At 43.2% G+C, this 27898-nt stretch overlaps 1 protein-coding gene across 4 annotated transcripts in view; it reads left to right on the plus strand.

Annotated features, from left to right (window-relative positions):
• LOC137376222 (limbin-like) overlaps positions 1 to 27898 on the plus strand; it is a 211705-nt gene that overhangs the window by 145630 nt on the left and 38177 nt on the right. For all 4 annotated transcript variants that reach the window (XM_068044349.1, XM_068044367.1, XM_068044359.1 and 1 more), the window contains 3 exons: positions 4468 to 4695; positions 11200 to 11396; positions 17237 to 17324. In XM_068044349.1, the coding sequence (XP_067900450.1) occupies positions 4468 to 4695; positions 11200 to 11396; positions 17237 to 17324 (513 nt within the window). The remainder of the gene's footprint in view (positions 1 to 4467; positions 4696 to 11199; positions 11397 to 17236; positions 17325 to 27898) is intronic.

Genomic DNA, 27898 nt, shown 5'->3' on the forward strand with positions numbered 1-27898 from the left:
GGATTTGGGTGGGTCTTGCAGAAGTGAAAAAGTTGGAGAAGTTTAGGATTCAGGTGCTGTCCTGGAATTTTCATGCAGTATTTTGTTGTTAGGAGTGTAAACTTGGTGCCGTAATCATTATAAGACAAACACTAATAGGAGGCATAACTGCTGCTAACAACACAGGACAGCATTCTTTTCCCCTGGGCAAACACTAGGCCCCCCCATTTTAAACTGGGAGGGGAATGTAGCATGGAGTCCCCAAAGTGGATGATGAACCCAGGGAGTCCAGAGATGTGGAGGCCCAACCCATCTTAACAGCCAGGACTGATTTGAATATATTTTTCCAGAATCTCGTCCAACCCCAGCCAGATCCACCAGGAAACTGCAGCTGGGGACCATTGGGAACCATTCAGTGGAGGGGGTAAAGGGGAATTGATGGCCTTAGTGGGATCTGCAGGCTCCTGGCCCACAATGAAACCTAAAATGTAATCTTTCAAACTTAGCAAATATGCAAAGGTTGAACTGCCTGAGAACGTTTTAGTCTTTGAAATTAAACTTTAATTAAAGTTGAAAACCCAAACTGATGGGCTGGAAACTGTGGAGTTCCAAAGTGACGTCCATGTACATAGATCATTAAAATATCATGGACGGATGTAAAAAATAATTTAAAAGGCCCTTATATCTGGAAGACTAGAATACAAGGGGATAGAAGTTATTCTGTGGTTACAAAACCCCTGGTTCGACCACACCTGGAGTACTGATAGTAGTTCTGGGCACCACCCCTTAGGAAGGATATATTGGCCTTGGAGGGAGTGCAGCACAGATTTACCAGAATGATACCTTGACTCCAAGGGTTAAATTACAAGGAGAGATTACACAAGCTAGGGCTAGATTCACTGGAATTTAGAAGGTTAAGGGGTGATTTGCTCAAAATTTTCAAGATATTAATGGGAACAGATAGGGTAGATAAAGAGATCATATTTACGCTGGTCGGGGAGTGTAGGACTACAGAGTATAGTCTAAAAAATTAGAGCCAGACCTTTCAGGAGTGAAGTTAGGAAATACTTCTGCACAAACAGTATAGAATTTTGGAGCTCTCTTCCGCAAATGGCAATTAATGCTCGATCAATTGATTCTAAATCTGAGACTGATAGATTTTTGTTAACCAAAGGTATTGAGGGGATGTAGGGCAAAGGTGGGTCTATGGAGTTAGGTTACAGTCATGATCTCTATGGTGGAACAGGCTGGAGGAGCTAATTGGCTTATTCCGGATCCTATGGCACTTTGGCTACAGTTATACCACACACTGTCACTATGAAGCCAAAACGATTTCAGAGCAATGCAAAAAGTGCAGCGCTGCACAATAAAATTCTCTTCAGTAGTAAAAGGAAATGATCCCTGAAAATAAGAAAGAACTTTTGTTTATATAGTGTCTTAAATCACCTCAGGATGTCCCAAAGCACTTCACAGCCAATGAAGTATCTTTGAAGTGTCTTCACTGTTGTAGGAAACACGGTAGCTAATTTGAATGCAGCAAGGTCCCACTAACATCAATGAGATAAATCTGATTAAAACAGATGCTTTGAGGATGTTAGTTAAGAGATAAATGTTGACCAGGAAAATGGGGGAATGGCCACCTGAGAGAGGCAAAGGAGCCTCCAATAGTACAGTCTTTCCATACTGCACTGGAGACTCAGCCTAGGTTATGTGCTCATGGCACTGGAGTTGGGATTGAACCCACAGCCTCGGACTCAAAGGTGAGCATGCTACTATTGAGCTAAAACTGACATTTAAAATGCTGCATTTTTTTGAAAATTAATATTCAGACTGTGCACAGTGATGTTCAAAAACACTTAAGCCACTTGGGAGTTAGGAAGGTTTATCCAGCCCATGTATTGAAGCTGCAATAATCCAAAGTCCCTAAAGGGCAATAGAATTATCATGAAAGCTGCAAAATCTCCTGGTCTTATTTCCTCATCAGAAGCCCCATCAAAATCACTAGCGCAGCAAACCAGTTTCTCGCTGACTGGTTCTCACAAAGGGGAGCAACATGAAACAACAACTGAATTTGCACACATTAATTCTTTGCTTTCCAGTGAAATTTTCCCATCTCATTACTTTAGGAAAGCATTTCTCTATTTGACCTCTGAGCACAACAAGTTTGCACGTTTTGCTCACTTTCCTTATCATAACTCTAAAACATTCTACTCTAATTATTATTGGAAATACAACATTCATACTCATATGAAGCAGTGTGATTCGGTAGATCTACTCTGTATTCCTGGACTGTCTTGTTACAGCTGTAAAAGAACATTTATACCATGGAGCAAGGCCATTTCGCACATTGCTTCAGTGCTGGCTCTTCAGTAGAACAGTACAAAATTACTGCCGCTAATTTGTTCTCTTCCCTCAGAGCCCTGTATCTTCCTCCTCTTCAAATATGCTTCCAGATTTCTCTTAAAAGCTACAGTGATCTCTCCTGCAACTACTACCCATGCTGTAACAACTATACAAGGAAATTTCTCTTAAACTCTCTCCTCACTCTCTTCATGACAACTTTAAATTGATGATTCTTTAATCAGAGAAAATAAGTCTTTCCCTGTTCACTCTTTCAAAACAGCTGAAGAATCAGGAACAACATGAATCAGACACACTGGGATAAATCTTGACTTTGTCAGATCGTGTAAAATGGGTGATTGTGAGTCGGCAGCCAATTTTACAACCTTCTCAATTTTTATTTTTATTGACTGCAATGGAAGAGATGTAAAAAGGCCTGTCAACTCACTATTGCACAAAATCAGAAGCTGCCCCATAGACATCCATGCCGAATTCTCTGAGCTGCCCTCCCTTCAAGTGAGACTTTGTGCGTGGAGTAGTTTCACAATTTCCAGGCTATCACATAGACCTGGAAAACATTTTGGCTCCGATATTAATGGGGAGGTTGAAAACAGCTAAAGAACCTGGCAAGACCGGGGACGCGAAGGCCCTGCCAGTCTTGAGAGCAGAAGCTCATTAGCATATGATAGCACCGCCTCCCGCACAGCAGCTGACCAAATGAACAGCTGGACCCACGGGTGGGAGGAAACGCTCACAGCAGGTGGCCACCCTCGGGGAACGATCCCTGGCAATAGGGATGAGTGGGGCTAAGAGAGGAATCGCTGATCGGCCATTGGGAAGTGGGGGGGGTGGGGGGAGCCCTGCGATTGGAAGGGCTGGAGTTGTGGGCAAGATGGAGATCGGCTCTGGTGGAGGCTGAAAGCTCTCTTGAGGGGGGGGGTGGGGGGAGCACTGCTTCTCATGCTGTCCCACGGGGAGTGGTGAAAAGAGCCACACATCTTGGGGGGCCAACAGCTCCTGCCTTGGTTCATCTGCCAGAAATCCCACAAATTGGACTGGTCCTCTCTGTTAAATTCATGTCATGGTGCTGATGATGTCATCAGGACACAACTTTGATGTGGTGATTAGGCCCCCACCTGCCTTTTACGGGAGCCTCATCAGTGCCCTGAATTATGCACTGAACGGGATGGAAATAGGGTTGGGTTGGGTCAGGTTGTCCCTCCCCCACCTACACCATCATGCTTGTTGAGGTGGTAGGTTTAAAATCAAGGCCTTTGTTTCTGTTAAAATTTATATCAGTCACCAAAACCTCAAAGCAGCTAAATTATTCACACAGCAGATTTGAAAAAGGGATTGCTGATATATACGGAACTGTTCTGCAGTCAGATTAACTTCTGGCATTAAAGTCGAGCATAATTGCTGCACTCTGTATAGATCATTTTTATTTTTGACTAGTCCAATTTAGATGTGTTGTCCCCAGTGCTAAAGCCTGGCACAGGTATAACATTAAAACCCGGCCTGGGCCCGACCTGACAACAGCCAACCCGAACCCGACTCAGGCCCAAGTCCTTTAATTTTTTTAAATGCCCGACCCGAAAATAACAAACATATTAGATTAAATGTTGATTAAAATGAAAACAGTATGAGACAAAACAGTATAGTCCAGCCCGACCCGACCCAAGCCCGAATACTGGATGCAGAACACAGACCCGACCCGAACCAGACACATGTAGTCGGGTTTGGTCGGGATCAGGTCGGGTAGCCAGGCTTTACCCAGTGCTTCCTTAATTTAGACAACAAAGGTCATTGTTTCCCATTGTTTCTCTTTCTTGTAAATTTTGATTTAAAAATGGACTGAAATTCATGTTATGTATTTTTAAAGCTTCAGAATGTGCCACCAGAAAGTCTTATCATTAGATATTTTTAATTGATTTTAAATCTGCAGGGTTTCTATCATGTACTGTAGCTTCCAGCTGCCTGTGGTTTGGTCAATACTAATTACCAGCAGAGTACACCTTTTAAATTATTTCTGTTCCTAAAATACTCCAAACAGTGGCTGTACTTAATGCTGATGATGTCTTAAGTTTCTATTTTGAACTTCTTTATTACTGAATGTCATACTAAAATGCTGGCTAAATGTTGTTCCAGGTTTGTACTGAACTGCTTCACCAGAGAGCTAATCAGATGAAGGATCTGGAAGAAAGCCTAGGCGTCTGCATGGCTTCAATTCAGCTGTGCAAAGCTGAGGAGCCAGTGAGCGCCCTGGAGACTTACACTGCTATTCTCAACCTGCAGGCTCTTCTGTTAGAAGAACTAAGCACAGCAGAGTCAGTGCCAGAGTCCGAGTATACCCAGATTGTTCAGGCGCACATTCATGTGAGTGTTACTTGAAGAGAATTATACATAAAACATGAAACCTAATTTTCTTTCTCATTCAAATTATGTATGCTTAACTTAATCCTTCTGTTCTAACCTATTTTGAATGCCTGCCATATTAAGTCATGAGCCCTGTCAGGCCAAAAAGTTAATGTTATCTTGAGTATGTTTTTTTTGAATTTTCATTGTTATAAAATTTAGCTTTTCAAAGGCTGTGTCGCATCCCGAGTTAAAATCAGTATTTAGTCCTTCTGGAATTGGATTGTGCTGAAAGAGAGGATTTTGAGCTGTGTAACATTAGAGTGAGGTACTGGTGGTCACAGCTTTGTCACTGCCATTGATAATGATGGGAACAATTTGAGCTGATGAAGTAAGATTATCACACAGCACTAGAGCAAATTATCTGTGTGATTTGTACTGTGGTTTGTTGGTACCTATACACTAAATGAGCCTAATGGCAACACTATAGGGATAATAAGTACTTGGTCAATAGATTCCAACAAACATGCACTTTAATATCATTGAAATAATTTAGATGTCTGTTGTATTGTTTGATGTTTAAGATGTCTTTTTAAAGTTTTGGTGACTAAATTGACTCTAGTATCTCTCTCTTGGTATTTCTTCACGGATGAAGATTTTGGGAAGGTTGTAGTCATCGGTTGGAGGCCCACTGGTGGCTAGTCAGGCCTATTCTGGCAGATTCTCCCACAGTGGGTACAAGTGAAGGTGTAGTCACTGCTGGGGGCAATTGGATCTATCATTCTCTTTTTCTCTTTCATGCTGGTTCTTCGCTCAGTCTCGAGGGTGTCTGTAGTCCTCCTGATGTAGCATCTCCAGGCATCAAGATCTATGGCCTGTGCTTCCCATTGGCGTTGGTCGATGTGGCACACAGAGAGGGTCGACTTCAGGGAGTCCTTGAAATGTTTGCATGGGGCTCCTCTGTTCCTTTTACCCATGGTCAGCTCTCCATACAACACGATCTTGGGCAGGCAACTGTCGTCCATCCGGGCAATGTGACCCACCCAACGCAGTTGGCTTTGCAGGAGGATGGCCTCGATGCTGGTGATGTTGGCTGTATCCAGGACTTTAATGTTTGTGATGTGGACCTGCAAACGGAGCTTGAGGATGCTGCGGAGGTAGCACTGATGGAAGCACTCTAGAAGGCGTACATGACAGTGGTACAGGACCCATTACTCGGCGCCATACTGAAGGGTGGTGAGGCCTGTAGCATTATAGCTCCACACATGTTTGTAGAGTCTGCCGAATGTTCTGTTTACTCTAGTATAGATAATTACTATTTCACAGATTGTTTCTTTTGTTAGCAAAGCAATATGAGAAAAAAGTCAGTCAATTTGCATATAGAAGCTACTTGGACTTGAAAAGGTTCTTATCCAGAAATAAAGATCAGTTCTTTCAGGAATTCAGAGATAGCAGATAAAATACATACTTGCCTTAACTATACAGTAATGCCTGTTCCTCATCCATGAACATGCCATGGTAGAGCAATCCATCATTGTGACTTCACACCCTGGTGTGCATTCCCTAAACCCCTCCTCCATCATACATCGCAATCCACCTTCAAAGGCTTTGTTCAATCCAACCTCTTCAACTGTGGTTTCAGTTGCCTTTCCTTCCTTTGATCTGATCCCAACTGCGAACGTCTTTGGGATGTCTTGCTATTTTAACGATGCTATACAGGTTATTGTTAAGAACAAACATAATGAGTGTATTTTGAATGAAATGGGAATTCAATTATCCCATGATTCCAGGAAAGCTGAGTGCACAAAAGTATAGGTTGGAGAATCAGAGCAACAGTACTGTTACTCTACCTACAACACATTGTCCCTCCAACCATAGTTTCATCACTGGAAGTGTGAGTTCATGGAGTCACCTTTATAAAGCAGTGATCAATTTAAGTAATAAGTGCAAAAAATTGCCTTATAAGGGGAGATTTGTAGTGCTGGTGTTGATTCTCTTGCCTGTGCTGTTCTGGCCAATATTTATCCTTCCGTGAAATAAAGCAAAACAGGTTATCTTATTATCACGTTGCTGTTTTGGGACCTTGCTGTCTGCAAATTGGCTGCTGCCTTTCCTACATTACAACAGTGACTACCCTTCAAAAGCACTTCATTGGTTGTAAAGCGCTTTGGGATGTCCTAATGTTGTGAAAGACACTATATATTTTTTTTTTTGCTTTTTTTCTTATTATGGAGAACCACCATTTTGGGGCACGAGCAATAGCAAGTAGGAAACCTGACAATCAATATGCATGTGCATCCTGGCTCTGAATACTAATTGAAAGTTCCCCTCTTGGGGAGAGTTCAATTTAGACAGCTTATCTCCAGTCAGCATGTAACATAAGAGTTTTAGACAAGAAAAAACCATTAGGCCTATGAAAGCTTTTCACTCCAGTAATCTATTTTTACCTTTACAATCTGCCCAGAGATTATTCATTTATAATTTTTTCAGTGATTTGTTTTTTTTAATTTACATTTCACTGGTTATTATTAATATCTTCTGTTCCTAATTCCTTGCCACACTCTGAAGTATCATTCTGGATTTGTTTTATCTGAACCATTTAATTTTTTGATCTACCTTAGCAAGGTTGCTTCCTTAACTACCATCTTGTAGGCCAATGGTGGTGGATCGCCAAAGTTTAAAAGCAAGAAAATTAAATTATATCTCAACAATAACTTGCATTTATATAGCACCTTTAATGTGGTAAAGCGTCCCAGAGGCACAGGTTTTAAATAAAAACAAAGTGCTGGAAATACTCAACAGGTCAGGCAGCATTTGTGGAGAGAGAAGCAGAGTTAACGTTTCAGGCCAGTGACCTTTCATCAGAATGATTAGATTAGATTAGATTAGAGATACAGCACTGAAACAGGCCCTTCGGCCCACCGAGTCTGTGCCGAACATCAACCACCCATTTATACTAATCCTACACTAATCCCATATTCCTACCAAACATCCCCACCTGTCCCTATATTTCCCTACCACCTACCTATACTAGTGACAATTTATAATGGCCAATTTACCTATCAACCTGCAAGTCTTTTGGCTTGTGGGAGGAAACCGGAGCACCTGGAGAAAACCCACGCAGACACAGGGAGAACTTGCAAACTCCACACAGGCAGTACCCAGAATCGAACCCGGGTCCCTGGAGCTGTGAGGCTGCGGTGCTAACCACTGCGCCACTGTGCCGCCCAATGGTCAGAGGCTCGGAATCAGGTCAGAGGATAGGAATCCTGCGGCGAGTAACTCACCTCCTGACTCCCCAAAGCCTGTCCACCATCTACAAGGCACAAGTCAGGAATGTGATGAAATACTCTCCACTTGCCTGGATGGGTGCAGCTCCAACAACACTCAAGAAGCTCGACACCATCCAGGACAAAGCAGCCCACTTGATTGGCACCCCATCCACAAACATTCACTCCCTCCACCACCGATGCACAGTGGCAGCAGTGTGTACCATCTACAAGATGCACTACAGAAACACACCAAGGCTTCTTCGACAGCACCTTCCAAGCCCGTGACCTCTACCACCTAGAAGGACAAGGGCAGCAGTTGCATGGGAACATCACCTGCAAGTTCCCCTCCAAGCCACACACCATCCTGACTTGGAACTATATCGCCGTTCCTTTGCTGTCGCTGGGTCAAAATCCTGGAACTCCCTTCCTAACATCACTGTGGGTGTACCTACCCCACATGGACTGCAGCAGTTCAAGAAGGCAGCTCACCACCACCTTCTCAAGGGCAATTAGGGATGGGCAGTAAATGCTGGCCTAGCCAGATGCCCACATCCCATGAATGAATAAAAAAAAGGACAAGGATAGTTCCACCCAACTGTACAACAGAGGAGAGGAGCTGTGCATTTGACAGCTGTTTATTTGAGGGCTGTGCATTTGTGTGGTTTGCATTTGAGAGCTTTGTTTGAGAGCTGTGCTTTTGGAGAATTGTACTTTTAGGAGCTGTGCGTTTGACAGGTGCTTCGGTATCTTTGTCTACATTTGAGGGCTGTGTTTGTGAACCGTGGATTTGGAAGATGCTCATTGTCTGTCTGTCATTTCCATAAATTCGAAGATCCTGGTGTCGGTGAATTCACGCTGGGCGCAAAAGGGTTACCACAGACACTGAATAAATACTCAAACGAGAACAATGCTGCCTCTTTATTTCAGATTTCCAGCATCTGCAGTATTTTGCTTTTATCACAGATTTAAAATATTAGCTTTGGAAATGCGCTCCCAGGGCAATCTCGTATCGAGTCCATCACCATCTGGAGCAAATTGAAAGCAGGGATCAGAGGACAGTCCATCTGATTCATGGTATTCCCGATTTTCTCACCATTAAAGCTAATGACTGGAAAATCAGAAGTGCCACATTTGGGTGCGTTCACCTCTATGCATGAACCTCCAATTTGTACCTCCATAGAGCAAGATTCTACATCAGGGCTATTGTGTGTTCTATTATACCCACTGCAACTAAACAGAAGACATTTTGAAACATATCTTATCAAGCCACAATTTATTTCTGCTTATTAATTTGTAAAGCTGGATTCTACTCAAAGTTCCTTCCTCTTCCTTTTCCATTCCTTGTACCCTATCTCCCTCTCCCCCTCCTGCTCTCTCATTCCGTCTGTTGCTCTCAATCTCTATTCCCTTTTGATCATTTGACTCTTCTTTCTATCTCTTATCCCCTTTTCATCCTGTCTCATTCACTGCTTTCCCTCTCCATCTCTTTCTTTTGTTTTCTAATCCATATTCCTTCTTACTCCATCCTATTTGATTTCTCTCAGTTATTATTCAGGACTTGATATTTGAAGTTTGGAAGATGTGATTAATTTCTTCTCTGGAATCATTGTTCTTCAGTGCAGAAGAAGGTTTTACCTAAGTTTGTTGGGGACACTCAGTGCTGACATTCCTGCTAAGTTTTTGCTATTGCTTCTCAGTCCTGTCACTTTTCTGGCTCTTTTCTACTCTCTCCTCTCTTTCTCCTGAAGCCATTGACTCCTCCTTGTTGAGTTACAGTTCCAAGCCTGCCAGGCAGCCTCCAATAAGTTGCCCAAGTTGACATTCTTCGTGTGTAAGCATGGACAGTATGTGTCTCCAGGCTATCAGGCCTGCCAAGTTCATCACAACTGAGCTCAATCCTGTCTATACTTGCACACTTGAATCAGTAGTTTATTTATCCTTGACTGAGTTCCCTTCCCATCAGCTAATTCAGCACAGATTGGCAAACGTAGACCTTCTTAGTATGTATGGCTCAGCTACTCACCCAGCTGCCTCATTGATGAATTTATGGCACGATGGGGGGAATTTTATGCTTTGCCCTGCAGCGCGCTTGGAGATGGGGAGAGCATATAATCGGTTCGGATGGTGGGGGGTGGGGGAATGGGTGTGGGGGTGTATCCCCGCCTCCAATTGAGGCCTTTAACTGGGCAAATAATGCCCAATTAAGGGCCTCATCATGCCGCCGCCACAAGTAGCTGTGCAGCGGGCAGCCCTGTCACCGCACAGGAAACACGGCACGAAAAATCATGCAGGCTGCTTGCTGGCTCTGGGGATTGGGGGTGTGGGGGCGTTCCCCTCATTAAAAGGTACTTCGTGTCGGACCAAGGGACCCGGCATCAGGAAGGGGAGGCCTGCTGAGAGCCACCCCTGCCCTTGCTACAGACCTCCCTACACTCACCTCCTGCAGTCCCCACCTAGTAAGACCCCTCCTGCCCTGACTTACCTGTGACTTGGGTCCAGTGCCACTCCTGGACCTTGGGTGGGTGCTCCACCAGCAGCAGTCACTGCCTCCATAGTGACATTGCTCAGTTAGAGTTGCCGGCCTCTGATTGGCCAGCAGCTCTCGGAGGGTGGGACTTCTATCTCTGGGGTCCTTGATCCCATGGAAGGCCCCCACTGTTGTCCAGTGAAGTGCCCAATTGGCACTTGATTCAGCAGGCCTCCCACAGAAGAGGCATTGTGGGTTTCTCAGCATCACTATTGCTGGACATCAAGACCCCTGTCGCCCAGAAAAAATCCTGGCCTTTGTTTCAGTATCTGAAGACAGTGACAGACATGTCAGGATTTCCCTTCATGGAAGGGAAGAAAAAAAGAGCAAATACTTGAAATTTTGGACACTAACTTAGATTTTTGTAGGTGTGGCCCTTTATCAGAATCCTGTGTTCTGATGGCTGGTACTGTTTAAGCCATTGATCTCCAGTTTATTTCCTATTTTCTATTTTATCTCAAATGCACAGAGTACATTGTTTAAATTGCTCAGGTACTTGCAATGTTAATCTGATGGTGTGCTTCTGATCTTTGATATGATCAGTAGGCCTGCTTCATAAGTTAATCTTAAAAATGTTAGCATACACGATCACAATCCACTGGTTGAGAGTGCTTTTAGGCAACTGGCATTCTCAAATGTCCATAGAAAGCAAGGGGTCTCCTGACTTCCTCCATGCCCTTCGGCTGTTGTGCCAGGATTGATTGCATCTTGTTTTTCCTTCTGTAGGAGCTGGAGCAACTTGTCCATCTACATTCGGATGAGCTTGCTCTCCAGAGTGAGCTAACAGAACAGAACAGCCGGACTATGACACTGAGCAGACATTCCATTGAAGGCGATACAGCACAAAGCAACAGTCAAATGTTTATCTGTCTGCAACAGGCCATGTCCAAGTGCAAAGACATGATGGAAGCAGAGACTCAGAGGTAACAGCCTTGTGTTTTCTCAGGTGAAAAAGAAGATTCAGAATAATGTGCGAGCGTGACTGTTAAAACAAAAAATTGGAGGCAGTAATGCAATTGGAGACCCACCACCCCGTATTGTCAGGCACTGAGACCTGAGGCCTAGTCCATGCCACATGTATGCTATTAGCAAGCATTTTGAGCAGTAGAACCCTGTGCATAACACCCGTTAAAGGAAGAAGTTACACGTAAATGAGGGGAGAGCTCCATTGTATACTTTAGCGGGCTGACCAGTGCCCGATAAACTGAGCATCGCAAAAAAAAAACTCTTTCCTTCCTTTGCATGTTTGCTGTTTAAGGTACCGGGGGATGGTGGCTGGCTGGTGGGGTTGGGGGGTGAGATTTGGTCTTGGACAGAAGTGCAAAGTGTGCAATAGTGAATTGGTAGCCTGTTTTACACTCTGCTATGTTCATGGAAACGAAAATTAGACAGTGTGAACTAGCTGCCAGTTCACTATTGCCCTTTATGTACCACTACCTAGGAACACTTTCACCTCCTGTATCTCTTAGCAACTGATTGTATCTATATTGCTTTGGTCTTTTTGAATAAAAAGAATTTAGGGAAATCTTTTGGAGCCTTCAAGCCATGTAGTGGGATTCCCATAGACACTCAGCCAAATTTATGGCACTCAATCGTATATGCCTTTTTGCCAATTGCAGTTTCATTCAATAGATGCAGATAAGAAAGGCCTTGTGTTCATTCTTAGTTCATTAGTCCAGAAAGAAACTATAATCATCTCCGCCCATCCATCACAACATCCTGAACCACAATTAATGGGGAGAGCATCACAAGTATAATAAAGACTTTGTTACAGGCCAACCACAAGATTTCTAATGTATAGCACAGCAACAGTCTTCACTATTTTCTTCTTGTTGCACAACTTTGCAATATAAAGAGAAGTTACCAGTCAGCCTCACAGCTCCAGGGACCCGGGTTCGATTCTGGGTACTGCCTGTGCAGAGTTTGCAAGTTCTCCCTGTGACCACGTGGGTTTTCGCCAGGTGCTCCGGTTTCCTCCCACAGCTAAAGACTTGCAGGTTGATAGGTAAATTGGCCATTGTAAAATTGTCCCTAGTGTAAGTAGGTGGTAGGGAATATGGGATTACTGTAGGGTTAGTATAAATGGGTGGTTGTTATTCTGCACAGACTTGGTGGGCTGAAGGGCCTGTTTCAGTGCTGTATCTCTAAATAAATAAATAAAATAAAAGGACCAACAAACACCAGAGGAGAGTAAATGAGCAGGACGAGTAAGTGGCTGAAGGAGTCTTGCACCCAGGAAGTGTAGTGCAGCAGTCACTAATTGAGAACCTTTTCAATTAATTATATAAAGCAGTCCTTGCATAATCAGTCTTATCCATTTTGTCAACAAATGGTGCTCAAATAAATACCATGCCAGCTATTTGCATCTGCTCTTACATTGTCGATCCATCTATTTGCTATTAACTTAATATAGCCTTTCTTAAAGAAACCTTCTGGACTAAGGAAAAATGAAGTGAAATAAATTATTCACCAAAAAATGAACAGTGTAAGTTAAACTAATGATACCACAATGTTTCCCCTAGTTGAACCTCCATGGTGTTTGTCATCGGAACCCAATCTGTGTTATGTTTAGATACTATTGCAGTACAAGTACCAAATTTGGTGGCAGGTTGCTGTATGTCATTGCTGGCTCTATAACTCTTGGTACCATGTGTGATAATGAGTGGCGGCTGTCCTGCCCATTACCTAGCACCAGGCATACCTAAAAATGAGGTGTCAGCCTGGTGAAGCTACAACACAGGACTACTTGCATGCCAAACAGCGGAAGCAACATGCGATAGACAGGGCTAAGTGATTCCACAACCAACGGATCAGATCTAAGCTCTACAGTCCGGCCACATCCAGTCGTGAATGGTGTGGACAATTAAACAACTAACAGGAGGGGGAGGCTCCACAAATATCCCCATCCTCAACAATCAGTGCAAAAGACAAGGCTGAAGCATTTGCATCCATCTTCAGCCAGAGGTGCTGAGTGGATGATCCATCTCAGCTTCCTCCTGAGCTCCCTAGCATCACAGAAGCCAGTCTTCAGCCAATCCGATTCATTCCACATGATATCAAGAAACGGCTGAAAGCACTGGATACTACAAAGGCTACGGGCTCTGACAACATTTTGGCAATAGTACTGAAGACTTGTGGTCCAGAACTAGCTGCGCCCCTTGCCAAGTTGCTCCAGTACAGCTACAGCTAGGGGTCAGCAAGGTGTCCGTAGTAAAAAAATGTTGAGGTCTGTGACTGCTAATGTCAGGAATGAGAAATTTCCCATTGACTACTTCTTTCCAGACAATTCAGAAATTCACAGCCATCAGTTTCATTTTCACAGCTGACAGGTTTTTACAGTGGAAACAGCAGCTTCGAGCTCAACAAGTTCGGGTTTTCCCAGCGGTTTCCAATTTTTTTTTAAAAGCCCGCCTTATCAATCACACAGCCAATTTTTATATCGCCTGCAAACATCATAATCATACCCCCTATATTCATGTCCAAATCATTGATATATACCACAAAAAGCAAAAGATCTAGTACTGAGCTCTGCAGAACCCCACTGGAAACAGTCTTCCAGTCACAAAAACACCCATCGACCATTACCCTTTGTTTCTTGCCTCTGAGCCAATGTTGGATCCAACTTGCCATGTTGCCTTGGATCCCATGGGTGTTTACTTTCATGACCATTTAGAACCTTATCAAAAGCCTGGCTAACATCCAAATAGAGGACTGAAAAATGATGGGCAGAGCCTCAACTATTTCTTCTCTTGCTTCCATTAGCCTTTTTGTCCTGGCCTGGGGATTCATCCACTTTCAAAGATGTTAAACCCCTTAATACTTGCTGTCTCATTTTGTTAATGTCATCTAATACTTTATACTCCTCTTCTTGGATTGCAGCATCTGTATCGTCCCTCCGTTTAGTGAAAAGAGATGCAAAGTATTTACTAAGAACCATACCAAGGTCCTCTGCCTCCACACACAGGTTACCCTTGGTCCCTATTCTTTCTTTAGTTATCCTCTTGCTCTTTATTTATAAAAAAAACTTTGAGTTTTCCCTGATTTTACTTGCCAACATTTCTTGTGCCCTCTCTTTGTTCTCCTAATTTCCTCTTGAATTTCATCCTTATACTTCTTTATACTCGTATAGGGTTTCTGCATTATTGAGCCCTTGTTATCTGTCATAAGCTTCCTTTTTTTTCTTCATCTTGTTTAAACCCCTTGACATCCAGGGGGCTGTGGATTTGTTAGTCCCAGAGAACATACTTGCTCTGAACCCTCACTATCTCTTCCTTGAATGCCTGTCACTGATCTGGCACGGATTTACCTTCCAGTCCACTTTAACTAAAACTCATCTCAGCTTAGTAAAATTAGCTTTTCCCAATTGAGAACTTTTATTCCTGGTTTATCTTTGTCCTTTTCCATTACTATCCTAAATGTAACTGAATTATGATCACTTCTACCAAAGTACTCCCCAACTAATGCCCCTTCCATGTGCCCAGCTTCATTCCCTAAAACGAAGTCAAGAAACACCCCCTATCTTGGGCTTGTTATGCACGGGCTAAAAAGTTCTCCTGAATGCATTTTAAGAATCCTCCTCCCTCTGTGTCTTTCACACTAATTTTTATCCCAGTTAATACCAGGTAGTTGAAATCCTCCACTATTACTTCCCTATTAGTTTTGCTCTTATCAGATTTATCTACATATTTGCTGTTCTATCTCTCTCTGACTGCTTAGGGATCTATAGTACACTCCCAATAGTGTGATTGCCCCTTTTTTGTTCAATTTAACCCATATGGCTTCATTTGATGATCCTTCTATCATATCATATCCTTGTTCACAGCTGTAATTGTTTCTTTAATCAATATTGCACCCCTCCTTTTTTTAATGCCTCGCTCTATCTTGTCTGAAAACTCTGTAACCAGGAATGTTGAGCTGCCATTTCTGCCCTCCTTTCAGCCATGTCTCAGTAATAGCTGTAGTATCATAAGCCCACATGTTAATCTGCTCTCAGCTCATCTGCTTTATTCCCTAGACTTCTTGCATTGAAGCGTACACCATTTAGCACTGCCAAACTCCCTTGTTGTCTATTTTCTAGCCTTTATTTCCTCTGTCTTTTGAACACGCTTACTAATTTTCTGCCTTCCATTTCCAACTTTTTTTCTCTCCGTTCTGAATCTACTCTCGGGTTCCCATCCCCCTGCCAAGCATGTTTAAACCCTTCCCAATAGCAACAGCAAAACCTCCTGCGAGGATATTGGTCCTGGAGCTGTTGAGGTGCAAACTGTCCGGCTTGTACAGCACACCTCCCCAAGAAGTGGTCCCAATGCCTCAGGAATCTAAAGCCCTCCCTCCTGCACCATCTCCTCAGCTCTATATTTCTATTTCTGTGCTTACCAGCACTTGGCACTGTGAGTAATCCAAAGATTACTACCTTTGAGGTCCTGCTTTTCAATTTCCTAACTCACCAAAGTCTGCCTTTAGGACTTCATCCCTCTTTCTGCCTGTGTCATTCGTGATGATGATATGCTGATACGGACCACAGCCTCTGGCTGTTCACCCTCCCCACCACCCCCTGCCCCCTCGTCGGCCCCTCCAGTATGTCCTGTAGGCCCTCAGGGACGTGCTTGACCCTGGCACCAGGGCGACAAAATACGAGCCTGGAGTCATGTCTGCAGAAGCACCTGTCTGTTCCACTCACTATTGAATCCCCTACCACTATTGCTCATCCACTCTTCTCTGTCCCCACCCCCCTGCCCCCACACCCCACCCCTCACTGTGTAGCTGAGCCACCCATGGTGCCGTGGACTTGGCTGTGCCTGCACTCCCCAGAGGAACCATCACTCTCACCAGTATTCAGAACTGAATATCGATTGTAGAGCTATTGACTGCCTGGTCCTCCTTGTTCTTGTGGTGACCCATTCCCACACTGCCTGTACATTTTTAAGCTGCAGGGTGACCACCTCCCGAAATGTGCTGTCCATGAAGCTCTCAGCCCCATGGATGCCCATCATGACACCAGCTGCTATACAAGCTCCGAAACCCAGAGCTCAAGCTGCTCTAGTTGGTGACACTTTCTGCATATATGGTCATCCAGGCCACAATAAGCATCCAGGATTTCCCACATAGCGCAAGGATGTGCATTCCACAAGCTGAGGTTCCCTGCCATGCCTTTACTTTCTAGACTGTTACCTAGAAACAGTTACCAGCTATTTACCAGATCTCCCTGTCTCCCACTCCCTCACTCATACCAATCCTTTTGTAATAAAAGACCAGAACAGCAACTCCTCCCTCACTGCGCCAAATTACCTCGCTCACCAATTCTCTGAGCTAAGTTCTCTGCCAAAGCAGTACGACGTCAAGCTGGACTCTGTGCTACTTACTTCCATGCATAAACAAGAGTTTCCTGGATTTATTCCAGCAAAAATTTTTAAGAATTGTGTCAGCCCCTGCTGACCAGGTAACCAGTTCCAACTTGCCACATAATTAACTAACTGTGCAGTTGCCACTAGCAGGCAGCTTGTTTACCACTGACTGAGACTGTGAAAGAAACTACAATTTTACTGCCCTACATTTTGCTTATCCCATGAGCTTTACCCACAGTCTCCTGAAATGTATCACTGTGGTCACTTTCCAGTTGTCATGGTGCAGTAAATATTCTTCATTTTATTTGGTGCATGTTTTCACAGCTTTGTGGTCTTCTTACAAGACTTATTCTGTGCACGTCACATAGTGACAGAGTGAATATTCAAGATCAAATGTTAACTTCTATACCGTTTTCCAGATTAAGAGATGAAGTTAGAAACAGTCAGTTACTAGAAGATGCCAAGGGACAGCTGATGATGAAAACCCTACTGGGTCTCCAAGATCAGGTAATATTCGGTATCAAAGCTCTGGGTGAAATGCACATTTTAATGTTTGCACTTTTTGCTTTGTATTTGTTTTCCTTCTAAAATATATATGCAAGTTTGAAAGTGACTGTTTTTATTATCGCGGGCTTACTGTGATGAAAAATAATCATTGGGAGGAATTTTAACTTTGGGTAACAGTGTGAAACAGGCAATAGGAATGAAATTCATGAGATATGTATGATGGGTGGTTGAATCAATATCACTCGTTATATACCGTTGCCCAAAGTCAAAATGACCACCATTTTCTCAAACTTGCCGATATATTTTTAAAGGTTATAAATAAAGTTTGTTATATAATCCAGTATAGAAATATTAGACTTTCTGTCCATTCATAGGGGTTTATTCTGGTGAACACAGGTGGTAAATGGGTGCTATGTTAATAAGACACGCCTGTTTGAAAGTCTGGTTTTAGCCTGCAATTTTGGATTTAATTATTGATTATCCTAATGGTGAGGGGTTTGGGATGTTCCTACTGTTCAGCTCCCACCTGACCACAGCAAGTGTTTTTTGTTATTAGGTTTTAACCCCTTCGTGATTTATTTGTCAAATAAACAGACAGCGACAGGTTTTCTTGTAGGTTTAAAACAGATTCATTGTTTATTGAGCAATAGGCCTTATCCCGAAATTGTTGCAACCGCATCAACTCCCGCATTCACACACACACACACACACACACACACACACACACACACACACACACACGAGACAGAGCGGAAAAGGGGTAAATGGTTTTTAAGTGAGGTAGGGTTTCAGGGTTCACGGTAAAGCTGTTAAATTCTCTTGGAAGTCAAGTTCTCGGTTGCAGGTCTGAGGTGTTTGTAGGTTTCTCTCTTGGTGGAAGGTTCAGTTTGAAGACGGAGGATCACTTTCAGTTCTCTGCTGCATAGCTTGGAAATGTAGAATTCATGGCAGGGCGCCTGCCTTCTGGCTTACTGGATTTTCTTCCCAACTCTTAGCTGGACAAGCTTCTTGGTGATGTTTCTTTCCGGGTGTCTCTGTCTCCAGAGAGCTACCTTTAAGGTCAAACGGTCTTGCATGTTGCCTCTGTTGGGAGACGTAGATCTTTTGCAGCATCGTCAATTTTTTTAAAAAAGTAAAGTCAATTTATGTAACTCTTCAGTTTGAGTCTGTATTTTTTCATCGTCGCACTTCTCATAAGTATGACAATAATTTGAACTTGTCTGAAGTTGCTAAATCAGGCACCTGCAGGTTTAGCACTTGAGTGCTGATTAGATCCAATTTTCGTACAGCAGTATATGTGAGCTCTTCACACCCACTTACACTAAAGGAGTGTGCTAGCTAACAAACAGGGTAGGTTTCATTATGGCTGAAGGACTGAGAGGGTACACAGGTTCTCGGATGTGACTATGGAGGCCCAAGTGGAGGAAGTCCATAGGAGGAGGGATGTCCAGTCTGCACAGGGGAAAATGTCCACCTCGCCCTCTGTCCCTCTCTCCTGCAGCAGCTGGTGCTTCGCTGTCTGGCCTCATCTCCTCCGATCCCCCCAGCAGACCAAGGGAGACTTGTCACAAGATGCCCATAAATAAGCACTCCCTATCTCCTGCTGACTCCTATAAGGTACAGTGGCACAACACTTACTCTTTCTAGGTGAAGTCCTCAGAGAATTTCCAAGATAAATAGATTGTTGGTGAAATCTTGACAAAATGTCCCAGAAAGTCTCCCAATTTGTTTCAAAAATCCTCCTCAGACTTCCAGCAGCAAGTAAACAGTAAAGTGTGGTGCCCAGGACTGGATGCAGTAGTCTACTTGATGCTGAACCAGTGTTTTTTTTCAAGTTTAACATAACTTTCTGGCTTTTGTACTCTATGCCACTATTGATAAAGCCTAAGATATTGTATGCTTTATTGACCTCTCTCTCAACTTGTCCTGGCATCTCCAATGATTTATGCAGATATACACCCAGGCCCCTCTGCTCCTGCACCCACTTTAGAATTGTACCCTTTATTTTATATTGTGTCTCCGGGTTCTTCCAAAATGAATCACTTCACATTTCTCTGTATTAAATTTCATCTACCACTTGTTTGCCCATTCCATCAACCTGTCTATGTCCTTTTGAAGTTCTACACAGTCCTCCTCACTGTTCACAATACTTCCAAGTTTTGTATTGTCCTCAAATTTTGAAATTGTGCCCTGTACACCAAGGTCTAGGTCATTAATATATATCAGGAAGAGCAGGGGTCCGAATACTGACCCTTGGGGAACTCCACTACAAACCTTCCTCCAATCCGAAAAACAACCATTAATCACTACTGCCTGTTTCCTGTCACTCAGCCAATTTTGTATCCATGTTGCTATTGTCCCTTTTATTCCATGGGCTCTAACTTTGCTGCCAAGCCTGATATGCGACACTTTATCAAATGTCTTTTGGAAGTCCATGTACACCACATCAACAGCATTACCCTCATCAACCTTCTCTGTTACCTCATCAAAAAACTTGAGCAATTTAATTAATCACAACTTGCCCTTAAATCCGAGCTGACTTTCCTTAAATAACCACATTTGTCCAAGTGACTACTAATTTTGCCCCGAATTATCGTTTCTGGATAACCACCAAGGTTAAACTGACTGGCCTGTAGTTGCTGGGCTTATCTTTACACCATTTTTTGGAACAAGGGTGTTACATGTGCAATTCTCCAGTCCTCTGGCACCAACCCTGAGTCTAAAGAAGACTGGAAAATTATGGCCATTGCCTCTGCAATTTCCACTCTCACTTCCCTCAGTATCCTTGGATACATCTCTTAGTTGTCTCAAAACATCTCACATAATTAATTATTTGGGAGTGCGTTGGTTGAGATTTAGGAATGTATGATGTCCATTCTGCACCAGCCATGTCTACAAAGGTAATGAAATAGATGGTGAGTTAATCAGTTTTTGGTGGTCATGGTTGTTTGAAGAATGCTACCCGGGACACTAGGAGAACTTCCTGTGATCCTTCAAAGAGCACTGTGGAATCTTTAAATCAACATTTTGTAATTGTAAACCTCCATAATGCTCTAAATATTTTGTTATGTGGACCATGCAATATTGTTACTGAGGAACCAGACGACTATGTTCTCAGTGGCTCATAAGCATGCTTTGGTACTGCTAATTTCCTTATGACATATACGATGTTCTTAGTTCCCTTTTAGTTCTGCTTTGGAGTTGCAAAACCTCTTTTTGTAACCTGTCAACCATGTGGTATTCAATAGTGAAAACATTACCTTAGTCACTCTCAGTTTCCAATGTAGTTTCAGCTCTGCTTCCATCAGTATTGTTGACTGGGATTTTATCTGGATGACTGGGGTCTCGACCTCCGGCAAAACGCTGCCGCAAATCCCGCGTCGCCCCATCTGTGGGCGGCCTGCAGAATCAAGTGCCAATTAGACACTTAAATGGACAGCGGCGGGACTTCCACGTAATCAAGGACACCGGGCGGCGGAAGTCCTGCCCTCAGAGCTGCCAGCCAATCATAGGCTAGCAGCTGTTTAACTGAGCCGTGGCTGCTGCCGGTAATGGACCCACCAGTAGCCGTGGATTGCTAAGAGACGCAGGCCATTGGTAGGTCAGGGCGGTGGGAGTCACAGGGGAGTGGGGTGTAGGGGGGTTGGCAGCAAGGGCAGGGGTGGCTGCCAGCAGGCTCACCCCTTCCTGATGCCGGGTTTCTTGTTCAGACATTAAGTGCCTTTTAACAAGGCCCCCCTCCCCCCAACTTCCGCAGCCAGCCAGCAAGCAGCCTGCGCAGTTTTTCTCACCATGCTTCCCGTGCAGTGACAGACCCATCCGCCACTGGGCTAATTGCAGCAGCAGGATGAGTCTCTTAATTGGGCATTAATTGCCCAAATTAGGCCCTCAATTGGCAGCAGGGCAGGAAGTACTCCCCCACTCCCAATCCCCACCACCATCCCATATGCTCTTCCCCGCCTCCAAACCGACTGTGGGAGAGAGCATAAAATTTCCCCCGTTGTCTTTTCTTCAGAATATAGTGTATATCCCGAACAAGAAAAGTGTGACATATTAAATAAACAGTTATAATTGAATATCAGAGTTGAGATATGTCCTGAAAGATGTTTGCTCCCAGCTAGACATAATCCTGTATCTAAAGTTCATCTGCCTGTTGGGAAAGTATTGCTTTAATATACAAGAGTTCCTTTCCCTGAAATGAGTGATGGCAGAATTTCCATCAGCTTTTGCTAGTCTCATCCTGTCACAGACTGAGAGTGTTTTCTCTGCTTCATGCCATGTTATTTAAGTTGGCAGTTTGACATATGGAAAAGAGGCAGAAGCATCTCTAATCATTTTGTTCCGTTTCATCGCTGAATTACTTCCAACAGTTTCATTTCTCCAGTTTGATGATCATAAAAAAATCTCCATTCTTTGTCAGCTGCTCCCATGTAATTGGCAGGCATGAAGCTGTCTGACCGTGGCTTTTTTCATTGCGGGAGATATAGATTTACATATACTGAAAGATTCAGAGTTCTTTCTGTTGAGGTAATCAAGTGTTTCTAATTAAGTATAAGCTGTTTATCAAACTGACTAACGTCTGCATCATAATTTTCCTGTGGTTTCCTGGATTAGTCGAGCCTGTAGCATGTGTGCTTTTGAACCATGTTAGCTTGTCTGATGATCAGTATATCAATTTAAAAAATGGATGAACACCTGGATATTTTTGAGACCCGGTTTTAATCGGGGGTGAAAGGTGAGTCGGGGCCAGTGGGGCATGTGCCAGGCAAGCCCTAACTCACTGAAATGAGGCTTGGTCCATTTTAACTCCATGGGCCTCAGTCACATATCTCAGACCTGGATCCCCATCCAAGCCCAATGTGAATACCGTGGAGCCAGCAGGCGGGAATAGGGCCAACCGTCAGGTTTGGGGTGGATAATGGGGCGTTAGACAATCAGGGTCGAGTGAGGGACGGCTGGAACAGACGGAGGCTCGAGGTTTTCTATACCACCAAGCAGCCATTCTAAAAAACATCAAATAGCTTTTCAGCCCACTTTTGGGCCTGTTGGTGCTTGGCATCTGTAGAGGCTAGCAATTTGATTTTTTTTTTTAATATGGTTTCATAATGACTGTCAGTGTTGGGAATTGAATATTTTTCTACTTCTGGCAGCTGGAACTAGCATCAAACCTTCCCAAGCCACTTATTACATGAGCCAAAGGCAGAGTTAAGCCCTCTCTACTTTACCTCAAAAGTGTGTCTTGACAAACTTAGCAAGCCATGTTGAACCAACATGATTTTTCTCCATTGAAGTTGCTATTATGGTAGCAATTTGTGTTAAATTATGGAAAATGTTGTGCTCTGCACACGTAGAGCGAGCAGACAGAGAAGATTTACATCTCATCATTCTGTGGTGGATTCAGCCTGTGATGACAGTGAAGCACTTTTGTCTGTTTGATTACTTAATGTATTTTTTTTGTTGCAGGTCAGGGCAAGTTTGGGGTTAGAGTCATCGAGTTGTACAGCACAGAAACAGGCCCTTTGGTTCATTGTGTTTGTGCCGGCCATCAAGCACCTATCTATTCTAATCCCATTTTCCAGTACTTGGCCCGTCGTCTTGTATGCTATAGCGTTTCAAGTGCTCATCTAAATACTTCTTAAATGTTGTGAGGGTTCCTGCCTCTACCACCTCTTTATGCAGTGTGTTCCAGATTCTAACCACCCTCTGGCTGAAAATTTTTTTCCTCAAATCCCCTCTAAACCTCCTGCCCCTTACCTTAAATCTATGCCCCCTGGTTATTGACCCCTCCGCTAATGGAAAAAGTTTCTTTTTATCTAATCTATCAATGCCCCTCATAATTTTGTATACCTCAATCATGTCCCCCCTCAGCCTTCTCTGCTCTAAGGAAAACAACCCTAGCCTTTTCAGTCTCTCTTCATAGCTGAAAAGCTCCAGCCCAGGCAACATCCTGGTGAATCTCCTCTGCACCCTCTTCAGTGCAATCACATCCTTCCTATAGTGTGGTGCCCAGAACTGTACACAGTACTCCAGCTGTGGCCTGACTAGTGTTTTATACAGCTCCAACATAACCTCCCTGCTCTTATATTCTATGCCTCGGCCATCCATTGTATATTCCCTTGCCTTGTCAGTCCTCCCAAAATGCATCATCGCACATTTCTCAGGATTAAATTCCATTTGCCACAGCTCCGCCCATCTTACCAGCCCATCTATATCGTCCTGTAATCTAAGGCTTTCCTCCTCACTATTTACGACACCACCAGTTTTGTGTCATCTGCGAACTTGCTGATCATACCTCCTATATTCATGTCTAAATTATTAGTGTACACTACGAACAGCAAGGGTCTCGGCACTGATCCCTGTGGTACACCACTAGTCACAGGCTTCCACTCGCAGAAACAACCCCCGACCATCACCCTCTGCCTCCTGCCACTAAGACAATTTTGGATCCAATTTGCCAAATTGCCCTGGATCCCATGGGCTCTTACCTTCTTAACCAATCTCCCATAGGGGACCTTATCAAAAGTCTTACTGAAGACCATGTAGACTACATCAACTGCTTTACCCTCATGTACACATCTAGTCACCTCCTCAAAATTCAATCAAGTTGGTTAGACACGATCTCCCCTTGACAAAGCCATGCTGACTATCCCTGATTAATCCCTGCATCTCCAAGTGGAGATTAATCCTGTTCCTCAGAATTTTTTCCAATAGTTTCCCAACCACTGATGTTGGACTCACTGGCCTGTAATTACCTGGTTTATCCTTGCTACCCATCTTGAATAATGGTACCACATTCGCTGTCCTCCAGTCCTCTGGTACCTCTCCTGTGGCCAGAGAGGATTTGAAAATTTGTGTCAGAACCCCTGCTATGTCCTCCCTTGCCTCACATAACAGCCTGGAATACATCTCATCTGGGCCTGGGGATTTATCCACTTTTAAGCCCTCTAAAACAGCTAATACTTCCTCCCTTTCAATACTAATATGTTCAAGTATATCACAATCCCCCTCTCTGATCTTTACACCTACATCATCCTTCTCCATAGTGAACACAGATGAAAAGTAATCATTTAAAACCTCACCTATATCCTCTGGTTCCACACACAGATTGCTACTTTGGTCCCTAATGGGCCCTACTCTTCCCTGCTTATCCTCTTGCCCCTAATATAGTTATAAAATGCCTTAGGATTTTCCTTTATCTTGCCTGCCAGTGTTTTTTCATGTCCCCTCTTCGCTCTCCTAATTACTTTTTTAAGTACCCCCTCCCTACACTTTCTGTACTCCAGGCCTCTGCTGTTTTCAGCGCTCTGAATCTGCCATATGCCTTTTTTTTCTTGATCCAATCCTCTATATCCCTTGACATCCAGGGTTCCCTGGACTTGTTAGTCCTACCCTTCACCTTAACAGGTATATGTTGGCTCTGAGCTCTCACTATTTCCTTTTTGAATGACTCCCACTGGTCTGATGTAGACTTTCCTACAAGTAGCTGCTCCCAGTCCACATTGGCCAGATCCTGTTTTATCATACTGAAATCGGTCTTCCCCGAATTCATTACCTTTTATTTCCGGTCCGTCTTTGTCCTTTTCCATAACTACCTTAAATCTTAGAGTTATGGTCACTATCCCTGAAATGCTCCCCCACTGACACTTCTACCACTTGTCTGGCTTCATACCCTAGGATTAGGTCCAGTACTGCCCCTTCTCTTGTAGGACTTTCTACATACTGGCTCAAAAAGCTCTCCTGTATGCATTTTAAGAATTCCACCCCTTTAAGCCTTTTGCACTGACTATCCCGGTTGATATTGGGGAAGTTGAAATCCCCTACTATTATTACCCTATTATTTTTACACCTCTCTGAGATTTGCCTACATATCTGTTCCTCTATCTCTCCCTGACTGTTTGGAGGCCTGTAGTGCACTCCCAGCCAAATGATTGCCCCCTTTGTGTTTTGAAGTTCTACCCATATGGCCTCATTTGAGGAACCTTCTAAGATACCATCCCTCCTTACTGTAGTAATTGACTCCTTGATCAACAGTGCAATACCACCTCCTCTTTTATCCCCTCTCCTGTCATGCTGGAAGATTCTATACCCTGGAATATCGAGCTGCAGGACTGCCCCTCTCTCGACCATGTCTCTGTGATAGCAATAATATCATAATCCCATGTGCTAATCAATGCCCTCAATTCATCTGCCTTACTAATAAGACTGCTTGCATTAAAATAGATGCAATCCAGCCTTACATTTTTCACTTGTGCCTTAACAGGTCGATATTTGCTCTGCCTTCCAGACTGACTCTGTTTCTCTCCTATATTTGACTGTGCATTACCCCCTACTATACCTCCACTCTGTATCCCATCCCCCTGCCAAATTAGTTTAAACCTGCCCCCCCCCCCCCCCCCCTCCAACAGCACTAGCAAACCTCCCAGCAAGTATGTTAAGGGGTTAAGGTCAGTTATTGCTCGCAGATAATATACATTACAGACTGGGAAACAGTCATTTCAGATCCATATTAAGAAACATTTCTTGATACCTTTCTGGTTAGATGATCTATTTTAGTGATGCTGGTTGCGGGCTAAATATTGACCAAGACAGTGGGAGAACTCTGCTGTAGTACATAACTACTGTAAATACAGTATACAATGTATGAAATACCATTCAATTACTTGTTTAGTGTTGAATAAATGTGGCTGTTCGGGTTTATTCTGAGCCACAGTCTGTTAGAATGTATATCCATTTATTTAGTAAAGCCAAGGAGATTACCTGGTGGCATTTCATATAATTAAGGAAGCTGGTATATATTGGCAAGGGTTCTGTGGTTAGCCTTGGGTTCCACGACATTTGCCAAGACTATTGGGAAGATAAAGGAATGCTTTGGTTCATGGAAGATGTGAGGACTGTTAATGAAAGTGATCAGTGGCAGTGAATGCAAATAAAATAGCTAGTGCAAGTTTCCCAAAACATAACACAGATCAGTTGGTCATGTAAAATGATCTGACCTTTCCTAGAGCTCATATTTTCTCTCTTTTTTTGTGTTTTTTTTTATGTTGTCTTCTATACACTCTAATGTAAGCCTTCCAAAAAAATTAGATTGTTAGTATTTTCCTTATTTATTTACATTCATCTACTGTAGTGTAATATTTATAACTTACCACTTGGTCTCATTTCTTCTTGGCCTTTTGCTTCTTTTTGCTGTTTTTCTGTTCAGCTTCCTTTTCTTTGTTGCTTGGGCTTCTTTTCTTAAGGACTTTCTCTGGCTCTGCTCTTTCTGTTGTTTCTCTTCTTTCCTCTTCCCTGTTTCCTTCTTTGCTTCTTTCACTTCTCCTTCCCATCAGTTTTTTGCTTTTGGTTTAATTTATTGTCTTGTTCCGTCCCAGCTTTTCGAGGCCTTCACTAGAATATTTTCTGTAGCTAACTTTATTTCTTTTTCTGTCATTCCTGGTTTCTTATGTCCCTTTTTAATTCTTGCTTTAAAGGTGCTATATAAGTGGATGTTGTTGTTGTCTTTGGTGCCAAATGCCCCTCATCCTTCCCTTCATGTTTCTTGAGCTTTATTATCCCCATCCTGTCTTCCTAGAAATACCTCCAATCTTATTTGTCTTTCTGCTACCTTTTCGTCTACACAATTTGTCTCTGTAAATATTTAATTACTTTGTTCTTGCACCGAGAGTCAAGAAACACTCTGGGAGATGGCCTATCCCGTTTGGGAACCTAATCTATTCTCAGTAAATTGAGGAAAAGAGTAGAACCGTGTAGATTGGGTACCAGATGAACAGTGAAGACGTTAGAAGAGGAATGTAAAAGTAGATTGGTCTTGAATGTCACAGAATTTAAGTTTTGGAAAATAAATCTCACATTTGAGGACAAAATGCTGTAAAATACAGGAATTGCTGAAGGGATGGCATCATTTGAAGCTAAATCCTCGAGGTGAAAGGACACTCTACTACATCATCTACTCAGAGACACTAAAATAATGAGCTTCTGAAAAGATCAATAAATGTTTTACTAGGTTTTTAGAAGAAACTTCTCTTTGATCAAATATTGTCTTTATTGCAGTGCAGTGATTGATCATCTGATGTTGCCAAATGCCTCTGATTGCTACAGTTGGATCTTGCAATGTTTAGCAAGAAGTGGTGAGGATTGAGGCAAATAACTGCCGAATTCCCTTGAGTGAAATGTAATTCTGTTTCTTATTTGAAACTTTTTATAGTTGGACTTGCTTTTCTTCAGGCAGTCATCATTGTAATAAAAGCTCCTGTAGTATCAAGAGCTAGAATTGTGGGCAATGCTGCTTAGTGCTCACTTAACTACATTACTAAAATGTAAATAGTGGTGCAAGTCACTATTTTTCAGCGGGCTTTGCACAAGCTGCTTTTATTCCACTGTCGGTGTCCATCCAGATCATCCTTTCCAAAAAATTTCTGACAGGAGATTTGCTGAAAGATGCTTCTTCCTGTAATTATTAGGGGAAGCATTTCGGGCAGTCTTTTGGTGACTCAGTGCCACAGCAGCAGTAATAGCAATATCAGATTAGCATACAGATTAGGCCATCCTTCTAAACCTGTGTGATGAATACAGCT

This window comes from Heterodontus francisci, chromosome 1, assembly GCF_036365525.1.
Source record: "Heterodontus francisci isolate sHetFra1 chromosome 1, sHetFra1.hap1, whole genome shotgun sequence".
Classification (NCBI taxonomy): Eukaryota; Metazoa; Chordata; class Chondrichthyes; order Heterodontiformes; family Heterodontidae; genus Heterodontus; species Heterodontus francisci.